This window comes from Stegastes partitus, unplaced genomic scaffold (assembly GCF_000690725.1).
Source record: "Stegastes partitus isolate 25-593 unplaced genomic scaffold, Stegastes_partitus-1.0.2 Scaffold1078, whole genome shotgun sequence".
Lineage (NCBI taxonomy): Eukaryota > Metazoa > Chordata > Actinopteri > Pomacentridae > Stegastes > Stegastes partitus.
Genome location: NW_007578809.1, coordinates 102207 through 113805, shown reverse-complemented (window position 1 = coordinate 113805; position 11599 = coordinate 102207). Strand labels below are relative to the sequence as shown.

The following is an 11599-nucleotide window of genomic DNA, read 5'->3' as shown; positions in this document are numbered from 1 at the left end:
ACACCCCTGATTTAGAGGCACTCATATCAGTCCTGCTGCTGTGTTGTAGCTGTAAGTCCTTAGTAATAAATCAATTTAAGTCATGGACTTACTGAGAGTGAACGACAGCTGATTTGACCTTCGGTTTGTCATTTTAACCAACAGCAGTATTGATCAGCACACACTGCTGGAAGCCGATATCTAAATGTTTTGTGCAATGAACTTTTCTAGCAAAAGTGTTAGAAGTTATGAGCCACACACACAGGTGCACCAAAATAATTTGTCACATTTGCACAGGTTAAATTTCACTTACATACGTGAGTGATACTCTCATACTGTAGAGACCTGTTAATGGTTTAAACTAGAATATATTTTCTCAAATGTTTGTTTTTCTCTCATCACATTAGTAACGTTTTTCTTGTGTCCCTTTGGCCCTCCAGACCTCCCACAGCATTATGTCTGTAAAGAGAATGAGGTTCTTGCTGGCCTACAGCTCTGTAACTTAGAGATTAACTCCAGTCTGGACCAAAAGGAGCCAGGACCTGTACTGTTTAAAGAGAGTCAGGAGGAACTCTGCACCAATTTGGACCAGGAGGAGCCAGAACCTCTACAGATTAAAGAGGAACAGGAGGAGCTCTGCACCAGTCTGGATCAGGAGGACCCAAAGCTTCCACAGATTAAGGCAGAAGAGCAGATACTTTGCACCAGTCAGGAGGGACAGCAGCTTGCACTGAAGCAGGAGACTGATAGCTTTATGGTGACTCACAACAACAATGTAGAAAACTCTCCCTCATCAGAGAGTCACTTTAATACTGACACAGGTGAGAAGCCATATGCTTGCAGCACTTGTGGGAAAAACTTCAGTTATAGCGCTGCCCTTAAAGTCCACATGAGAACTCACACAGGTGAGACACCGTACGCTTGTGAAACATGCGGTAAAAGATTCTATGAGATGTATTTGCTGAAATATCACGAAAGAATCCACACAGGTGAAAAGCCATTCTCTTGTGAAACCTGTGGGAAAAGTTTCAGAAGTAGTGACAGCTTGACTGTCCACATGAGAAGCCACACAGGTGAGAAGCCGCACCTTTGTAACACGTGTGGGAAAAGATTTACCGTCTTATCAGCATTTAAAAGGCATGTGGCAATCCATACAGGTGAAAAGCCTTATTCTTGCAATACATGTGGGAAAAGCTTTACTCAAAGTGGGAATTTGACTGTCCACATGAGAACTCACACAGGTGAGAAGCGATATTGTTGCAAAACCTGTGGGAAAAGTTTTAGTCGAAGTGGTAATTTGGTTGCCCACATGAGAACTCACACAGATGAGAGGTTGTTGTCCTGAAACATCTGTGAGGAAAAGGTGTCTGAGACCCAAGCTTGAGTAAACGTGTAAGAATTTGTTCAGGTTAAAGGTAGGTTTACTTTTAAAGCGCCTTTGGACTGTGCTTCAGCAATGATCCTGTGAGGATTGTCAGGCAAATTTGGAAGTGCTCCAACTCCTGTACCATCAGTGTATTGTACGTTATCGCTCAAATTATGAGATAGTTTTCCCATATTTACAAGTCTCAAAACTTTTTTTTTTTTTAAATTCTGGGAATGCCTCTATAGACTCTTGGTGCTACCATGTAAATTGAAAAGAAGCCTGAGAGGAGAGACAGGCCATCAACTTTTATCTGTATCATTATTATGTTGTGAAAAAGCAACTCCTCCAGGTTTTATTCTTTGCCAGAGTGACACAAACTTACATTTTCCTGTCACCTCCTTCGTTTGATGTGATGTAAACTTATTTGACAAATGGCACTTATGCGATGAAGTTTGTTCTTGTGTTTGTTGAAGATATTTTATATTTCCATGCATTTTCCAGTTTCACAATTTAGAGGTGACACTAATAAATTTTGAAAAATATTTTTTCTAGTCTCATGTATTTATTCTAGAAACAAAGCTTTGGAAAGGCAAAATGTAAGAACACCATGTTTACACAGATTTTGTGCTTTTGAACAATTAAATTTTATATTAAATGTGATTCTACTTTAGTATATTAGTATGTGAACTAGGTTGGTCCTGTAGTCTGGATTATGGGCAATATGTTTGTTTTTTTTTGGGTGAATACAGAGTACTCTCCTCATCATATCCAGATAGTGTTCTCCCCCTGAAGAAAAAACTCCAGAGGGTCAGAGTGAATCTGGTCTCGAACAAACGAAAGTTGTCGTTCTCTGATCCTGATACGAACACTCACATACAGACTTTAACACACGCACGTTCAGTCAAACACTATTTCTGTATTTTTACAGCTGGTCGAGTCAGCCACTCAAAATTTTACCAGTGAAAGTCTGTGTGACTGTAGAACAACACTAATACAAAGTGTGACTAAAAAGAAACAGGACGTTGGGTGCTGATCACACGAGTCAGAAGCCACACAGTCGTGAAGTCAGCTGGGATAGGCTCCAGCTAGACAAAACCTCTTGCAAACCTATTTTCTTATCAGTAGATTTGTCTCTCATGAGGAGTATTAGAGATAAGCCTACTGATAAGATAGTATATGCTCTTTTTGGGGGAAAAAAACAACTTTGCTCTGATCTTACAGAAAAATAAACTTTGTATGCATGCAATGAACTGATAATAAAATGTTTAACGACGATTGCTTTGTGGGAATTCACTTCATTAAAGAAATTACCACAGCATTTGTGGAATATAGTTGCAGTTGTAGCTCTCAGTTTAACTAACAGAACTCTAGTTAACCTACTGGAAACCAGTTGTCCCAGTTTATAAGTGGCTGCTGTATATCTTGTGAAAACTGTATTTTACGGTGTTCGATATGAGGCTCAATGCAACCGTCTGCGATGTCCGGCAGGTGGCGAGGATGCGTCTTGTAGCGCGTTTACTAACCACCAACGAAGAAGAAGACATCCTGCGGAAGTAAACAATGACAAAAGGGTTAGCAGGGTTAGCAGCGTTAGCTTTATGGATGCGTCGAGGTTGAGGACGGTTGTGTTGTCGAGTCTCGGGTCAATGTTTTAACCGCTGAAGTAACAATGAGTTCAGTTCAGAATTTGAGTGGGTTTATAAACGAGCGACTAACTGCTGCTGCTGAAGAAATATTCACAGAGTTTGAAAAAACCATCGTCCAGTGCGAGGAAGAGATCGATCGTCAGCGCAGACTGCTGGATGTCATCTGGAAACCACAGATAACGATACAGACAACAGGTATGTAAACTGTGATGGTCTCAATAAACGAACTGATGAATAGGACTCATGTAGAATCCTAATCAGAGCTCTGAGCTGCGTTTATTCTAGGGCCACAGAATGAAACTGGTGCATATGCAGTTATTGATCACAAATAAACTAGACTAATGCGTATTAAAGCTGTTCTAATGGACCTCTACAGCGTAATTTCTGGAAAAAACAGAAAAATAGTGAAAATACGTTCTCAACAAAAAACGTATAATTCTAGTTACCCTTCCACATTTTTAATTAACCTGCTCCCCCCACCATGATGCCTCCTGTTACAAAAGGACAATAAATTCTAATAACTTGTTTAACTGTAAACTACATTGTATAATTCATCCTACATTCACTCAACCGGTCGAGGCAGATGGCCGTTCCTCCCTGAGCCTGGTTCTGTCGGAGGTTTTTTTTCCCCTGTGGGGTTTTCGGTTCCTTCCCACTGTTGCGGACTGCTGAAGCTTATAGGGAATCCAGATGTTTTGGATTGTTGGGTGTTTCTGTCTCTGCCTTTGTGAAGCGCTATGAGATGACTTGTTGTTGTAAATATGCGCTATACAAATAAAATTGAATTGAATTGAAAAGATAACAAGTCTTGGTATACTATGTAGGACTGCTCATGTATTAACACAAGGCAGTCTTGCCTGCATACGCCAATTATCGAAGATAATAACCAAAAAATGAATTCCGTTTATGTAGCACCAAGTCACAACATGTCATCTCATAGCACTTTGCAAAGTTACCTTATGAATTTAAACAAAGAACAGAGACCCCAGTAATCCATAATTGTATGTGGATCCCCCCCCCCAAAAAAAAAAAAAGAAAAAGAAAAGAAAAAAACCCTCAGGGAGGAAAAAAAAACTCAGATAGAACCAGGTCAGGGAAGGCGGCCATCTGTCTCAACCATTTGGGGTGAGAGTGGGGATGAGGAGGGTGGGGGGATAGCAGCATAGCAGATGGAGAGCAGCAACACAAACAGAACAATGAACATTTTGGAGGTTGGTGAGGCCGGCAGCTGCAGATCAGAGACGTGCAGCTCCAGATCCAGAGACGTCTGCAGAGAGAACAAACACAGGACCTCAGGGGGGAAACACAGAGTTAGTGATATATAACTGTACGGAAGAAAGAGAGAGGAGAGTAGAGGAGAGGAACCCAGTGCATCATGGGAATCCCCCCGGCAGTCTAAACCTCAAGCAGCATAACTAAGGGACAGTTCAGGTGATCCTGAGCAGCCCAAACTATAGGCTTTAAAAGAGGAAGGTTTTAAGCGGAGCTGATACATTCATATTCATTGTTCTGTTCTATTGCTGCTCTCCATCTGCTGTCATGTTTTCCCCCCCCCATCCCCACTGTCACCCAACCGGTCGAGGCAGATGGCCGTGTTCCCCTTCCCTGGTTCTGCCGGAGATCCCCCCGGAGATTTATTATTGACATGAGCTCTGAGAGATTTACAGCAGAGAAGAAGTCCAAATATAAATCGTGTCCTGTGGATGCTTCCAGAACTGCTGCACCTAAAGATATGTTCTGGGGTTTTTTTGTCTAATGTTCAAAACTTTATCAGTGAAAAAGGTCATAAAATCTTCACTACTGAGAGCTAAAGGAACACAAGGCTCCGCAGAGCTGTGACTCTTTGTCAGCCTGGCTACAGTGCTGAAAAGAAACCTGGGGTTGTTCTTGTTTTCCTCTATTAATGATGATTAATAAACAGTTCTTTTCCTATGAATCACTTTTTTATGTGTGATAAAACTGTCTTTCCAGGCTAGATGAAGTTCCTCTGAATTTGTGGAATGCCACTGCCTTTGTGCCTTTGAGATGTGCAGTTGTTCATTTTACCATGGAGCTATTTTATTATCAGCTATTGCTTTGTTTTTCAGAGGGATAACAGTGTCGAGTCATGTCCACAGTAAAGTTGCACTTCTATCAATGAGATTAGCCAACGTGAGAGGAGCTGCTCTCGATTGTTGACATATGGCAGAAAAGTAAATAGTAATGGAATAATTTCCTTAAATTTAGTTACTGCATTATCAGATGAACATTTTGCTGTAATGGAACTTCTTGGTAGATGCTCCATAGTCTAGTCATGCAAATTCAAGTGTTATTAAAAATGATCAGACAAAAGAGGGTGTTGTTGAAAAACCGTAAGATGTTCGATTTCTATGCCAAAACAAGATCAAGAGTGTGCTTAAAACTATGAGTTGGTTTATTGAGATTTTGGGGAAAAAACAACAAACTAACAACAAGTCTAACAACAAACTAACTGCATGGTTGAGGCTGTCATTCTCATCGTCTACATCTATCTGATAAATTCACCTGTTATAATGACTGGATCTGTACTGAGCACTAAATCAGCTAAGAACTCTGAGAATTCAGATACAAACTCAGAGTCAGGGGCAGATGGTAAACAACAACTAACAGAACTGGTTTGTGTGTTTTACAATTCAAGTAAGTGAAAGTAAGACTAAGGCTTTCAAATGAAATCTTACTAAGTTTTGGTCTCTGGTTGATTTATAAGTTTGAGTGGAAGACTGCTGCCACTCCTCCCCCTCATGCCTGTACTTCTAATTATATGAAAATTAATATGACTGGGGGAGTTGATTCATTTAGACTGACGTATTCTTCATGCTGCAGCCTGGTTTCAGTCAGACACAGTAAGTCAATGTGATAATCTGTTATCAGATCATTAACTAATTTAGATGGCAGAGATCTAATATTTAAAAAGCCACATTTAATTGTCCTGTTTGTTTTTTTTGCTTCTGATGAAGTTGTATTAATTTTAATAAGGTGGTTATGAACAGCTCCTCTTCTGTTAATTTTATTCTCTGTGGTCTGGAGGCAGACACAGTTGATATAGAATAACACTGTTTGCTTAAAACAAAACCAAAAAATAATGAGACATTGTGCCACCTCGATATGAGAAATCCTATCAGCCTGGCCAGCACTATTAAAACAGTTTGGATCCACCACTGTCTGGAGGTCCCTTTTTTCTTAGTGCCCTCTTTGGACGCTTTTTTTGTATGAAGAACTATATTACTTTGCTTTGTTGGAAAGACAATTGGAACAAAAAGCCAAGTGTCAGATTTTAAGGTATTATTGCATTCAGTGTCAGTATAATTAGCCTTTTACATTTTCTTTTAAAGGTGTATAATTTTTTTTTTTTTTTTTTAAAGTCTTGACTTTTTGTCACTTTGTACCTCCAGACTTCCCACAGCAATACGTCTGTAATAAAGAGGACTTTCTCACTGACCAGCAGCCCTGTGACCTGGAAAAGAGCTCCATTCTGGACCAGAAGGATCAAGAGCCTCCACAGATTAAAGAGGAACAGGGGGAGCTTTGCATCAGTCAACAAGGAGAGCAGTTTCCACTGAAGCAGAAGACGTATACATTTATGCTGGTGCAATGCAAGTCCAAATGTGAAGAAATATTCGGAGTCTTTGTAAAAACAGTCGTCCAGTATGAGGAAGAAATTGACCGTCAGCGCAAACTTCTTAATATCATCCAGAAACCGGAAGTAAAGTTACACAGAATAGGTACGTAAAACTAGACTGGTGAGCAACACCTGATTTGACCTGCAGATTGTCATTTTACCTACAGCACTGACTGAAAGTGGGAAGCTGTTGCTTGGATGTTTTGCAAACTGAGCTTCTCTAAAAAGAGTGTAGCTCACACTGGTGCACCCAAATTAATAGTCACTTTTACACACTTTTATTGCATATTAGAGTGATATACTCACACTGTAGAGCCTTGTTAATGGTTTAAATTGAAAAACATTTGCTCATGTTTTCCTGTCATCATAGTCATAATCATTTTCTTGTGTCCCTTTGTCCCTCAAGACCTCCCACAACAAGATGTCCGTAAGGATGAAGAGGTTCTTGATGACCGGCAGCTCCGTAAACAGGAGAGCAACTTCAGTCTGGACCAGGAAGAACCAGAGTCTTCACTGATTAAAGAGGAACAGGAGGTGCTCTGCACCAGTCTGGACCAGGATGGCCGAGAGTTTCCACAGATTAAAGAGGAACAGGAGGACCTATGCACCAGTCGGGATCTGGAGGACTCAGAGCCTCCACAGATTAAAGAGGAACAGGACGAACTCTGCACCAGTCAGGAGGGAGAGGTTCTTGTAGTGAAGCTGGAGACTGATACCTTTATGGTGACTCCTTCTTGTGAGGAAAGTGACCACAGTGAAACAGAACCAAACAGTGACCAGCTTCTCTCTCACAGCTCTCCTGTAGCTGAGGGCCTAAATCAGGGAGGAAGCATGCATGTAGACACAGGATCACTTACAAATGCAGAGTTTCAGCTGAAGCCTATAAAATGCGATGTTTGTGGAAAAGCCTTTAAGGACAAGTACCACTTGAAAAAACATTACAGAATCCACACAGGTGACAAGCCATATGCTTGTAACACTTGTGGGAAGAGGTTTTATGAAATTTATTTAATGAAATATCATCAGAGAACTCACACAGGTGAGAAGCCATATTCTTGTGAAATGTGTGGTAAGAGTTTCAGAAAAAGTGGTAATCTGACTATCCACATAAGAACTCATACAGGTGAGCGACCATATCTTTGTAACACCTGTGGCAAAAGATTTACTGATTCATCAACATTTAAAAAGCATAAGGCAATCCACACAGGTGAGAAGCCCTATTCTTGCAAAATATGTGGAAAAGGTCTCTCAAGTAACTCAGTTTTGTTGGTCCATATGAGAACCCACACAGGTGAGAAGCCATACCTCTGCACCACTTGTGGCAAAAGATTTACAGATTCGTCAACATATAAAAAGCATGCGGCAATCCACACAGGTGAGAAGCCCTATTCTTGCAAAATATGTGGAAAAGGTCTCTCAAGTAACTCGGTTTTGCTGGTCCACATGAGAACCCACACAGGTGAGAAGCCTTACCTTTGCAAAACCTGCAAGAAAACCTTCAGTTCCATGTCAGCTTTAAAAAAGCACATGAGAGTCCACACAGGCGAGAAACCATACCTTTGTAACATGTGTGGGAAAAGGTTCTCTGACTCATCAGCATTTAAAAGGCATACAGCAATCCACACAGGTGAGAAGCCCCATTCTTGTGGAACATGTGGGAAAAGTTTCACTCACAGGTGAGAAGTCGTAGTCTTGAATCACCTGTAGGACCTAAGCGTGAAAATTTGTTCCAGTTCAAAATAGATCTTTCAGATTTTAAGCACCTTTAGACCGTGTTTCAGCAACCATCCTGTGAGCATATTGCATGTCACACAGTAAGAGATAACTCCAGATCGATCAAATATTAGATCTTGACTGAAATAGTCCCTTGTATTTACAGGTTAATGTCAAACCTTCCTTTGTGAATGCTTGTGTAGAATCTGGGTGCTACAATGTAAATAGAAAAAAGCCTTAGAGGAGAGGACCTCAAAAATGTTATGCAGCAGCAGGATAGAAGAGTGTTTGTCCTCATTTGTACACATTAACAACCTGCTGGTTTAATCTTAACTTTCTTGATGATTCTATTTGTGATTTTTGTCTGCCACAAACTCACAACACTGTTGACTGCTCCCCTTAGATGTTGGATTTTCTCTGACCTTAGGATAGACACTACCACTGTCTGGGAAGTCCTCTTTTTAATGCAGAACCTAGTAAACATTAACGTGCTCAAGTTTTGCACCTTGGTTTAATTTTTGGGAGAAAAAGAGCAGCTGGATTCCCGTGATCCAAAAAACCTTAGCAATCACAACAGTGACTGTGGAGCCAAACCATTCGATGATGCTTCTGAGTTTAGCAGAAACCAACTCGATAATTTCTGAATGTTTAAGTTGGGATTAGATGCTTGTACAGAAAACTTTAGTTCCAGCATGTTTTCTTAACATATTTTGGTAAAGAAGCCTTTTCCTTGCAGCTTTGTCTTGTTCAGATAGATTCATATCAATCTTTTGTCTGTATGTTAAATATAGGTAACTAGTTAGCTTATCATAAAGGTGGACAATGGACCTGCTAATTATTTGTGTAATCTGAAGTGTAAAACCACCACGTGGCTTTAGCAGATCTGGGAGTACTGTCAGTCTTCTCAGCTAAAAACGCAAACATATTTTCTAAAAGGTCAAACTCCTGCTTTCAGAAAGACTCGCACACTGTCTAACTTGCAAAACTACATTTATTTGCAATGCTTTGGTGCTTTATCAGGTCAATTATGAGTAACCCCAGACTGTCTGGAACTGGACAACAAACCTCAACGAATATATGTTTAGCTAAAAAAGGGGAACATGCAGATAACATTTACAGTATGCATACATACAGTATGTTGTGAATTGGTGATAAATAAACAAAGTGGAATGGATTTGAACTGAATGTTTGATCCCACAGAGGACCAATGACAAGATGTCCTGATGGGCGTCACTGAAATGTACAGCTATGGGATTATCAGAATCATTCCAGTGTATTGTGCTTTTATGCTCACCAATCTGTTGTTTTATATTTCTAGTGGTTTTCCCCCCAACACGTGATGCACAACCAATGACGCTGTTGTTGGAAAATATATTATTTGTATGTGTATTAGGTTTAATGGTATTATTGCACTGTGCACAGCAGTAGTTTCCATTTGGAAGAGGGTGTAAGCATGTCTGTGTTACTTGACTGGATTTCTCCTTCTGGTCAAAATAGGCACAGACTAAGTGATGCCTTATATTTCCCCCCTGGACTTAAAGATGTACCACTGTTTTTTTTTTTTTTTTTTTTTTGTTTTTTTTTAATGGACAGAGTAAATCAGAGCACATTTTTCTAAAGGCCAACTCCTGTGCTTGGATATTTCACGGTGATAGCTACCCCTACTGAGCAAATATAATCTCCACAGTTTACTTTTTAAGGGTGTAGAGTAAAAGCTTGTGTTTATTAGTGTCCCTCCGTAGAAGTTTTATAATGATATATCTCTTGTGTTTTTTATGACCCATGTCATCCACATGAAACTCACATTATAGTTTGATGCAACTTTGAAACATATGTTTTGTGACACCAGTCCTGGAACGCCTCCGACTCACCTCGCATATGTAATGCAATTACTGTTTGGTGATGAATTGGTTGCTTTCAGAACTGCTCAATAAATCTGATAATTCATCCAAGCCTCCATTTAAAAGCTACATTTGGAACTGGTCGTCCTTCTCCTGCACATCTGCTACATGTTGCCAACAAATAATTTCTCCGTATCTCCATGTTGCTCTTAAAAAGGCAACAAGTGATGTTTTTGGACAAACTCATCTTCATCAGGCCTGAAAATTTGTGAATTTTGTACAAAAAGAACTGCTTTACATTTTGTGTATTCACTTTGTCTGCATTTATTTTCACGTAAAGCTTCATATTTGACATTAAAAATCTCTTAGTTTGAACTTTTTTTTTTCTGGTTTTGGCCAAAAATCTCAATTTCAAACTGTGAATCCCAAACCTTGTGTTTTACAGCTGTCTGACATTTATATTGCTGTTAAACAAATGTAAGACTTTGCACTTCGAGGAAAAAGACGGAACATTCGTGTAGCATACTCGCATTAGCCAAAGCTGATTCATCATCAGTCAGTCAGAGGAAAGCAGGCGGTCAAATGAACCAGAACATGAAATAGTTTGTTCAGATCAGACGACAGTGCTGTAATACACCTGAAAGTTTTCTTAGTGATCTTTGTACTAATAATAGTATATATTGTAGCATATTTGGACATGTACACTAAGTTCCTTCAGTTAATTATTTTTGGTAACTTCTCTCTGGTTTGCCAATAAAATACTGATAATATCCAGCTTCAACATCACTGTTTGCTTGTGTGAGGAATTTTCAGCCCCAACAATAAAATCACTTCAACTGTTTTTGTGTTTTGTTGTCACTGACAGATTTTACTGTCCAACACAAAGAGACAGACAACCATGCTAGTTCACACTCACACCTACGGCAAAAGAATCACCAGTTTAGGAGTTATTTTATCTTTCTGACACCATTGGTCACCATATCCTCCTCAATCGCCTTCACTTTGACACAGGACTTTCTGATACTGCCTTGGACTGGTTTATGTCATACCTCTGTGGAAGGACCGAGTACGCCAGCTTGGGAGGTGCTAATTCCCAGACACTTCCTGTCACCTGCGGTGTCCCCCAAGGGTCCGTCCTCAGTCCAACACTTTTCATTGGCCGTGTCATTAGCCGGCATGGAATCTCTTTCCATTGTCCCTTTACCTCAGGACTGCCCCAAACCCATCTGCTCCCCCACCATCTTCTTCATTCTACAATTCTACAATTTCATTTGCTTTTATCCAAACCATCGTACATCTGAGGGCAGATACAACACAAGCAAGGATCTAGTCAGGAGAAAACAATATAGATAAGTGCCATAGAACAAATTCAAGTGTGATAGGGCAATGATGCCAATAGCAGCCTGTGTGTGAAGTA

The 11599-nt window shown here is 40.1% G+C and overlaps 2 protein-coding genes across 2 annotated transcripts in view; both read left to right on the top strand.

The window, feature by feature from the left end:
• The window catches only part of LOC103367694 (zinc finger protein 180-like), a 6757-nt gene extending 4870 nt beyond the window's left edge, over positions 1-1887 (top strand). Inside the window, exon 2 of the mRNA XM_008295809.1 lies at positions 420-1887. Coding sequence (XP_008294031.1) covers positions 420-1324 — 905 coding nt within the window. The 3' untranslated portion in view covers positions 1325-1887. The remainder of the gene's footprint in view (positions 1-419) is intronic.
• A 1035-nt stretch (positions 1888-2922) lies between these two features.
• LOC103367693 (zinc finger protein 70-like) lies at positions 2923-10557 on the top strand. The gene is made up of 3 exons (XM_008295808.1): positions 2923-3186; positions 6402-6731; positions 7035-10557. Exons 1-3 carry the CDS (start codon positions 3015-3017, stop codon positions 8306-8308), a joined length of 1776 nt encoding a protein of 591 aa, XP_008294030.1. The 5' UTR covers positions 2923-3014; the 3' UTR covers positions 8309-10557.
• The last annotated feature ends 1042 nt before the right edge of the window (positions 10558-11599 follow it).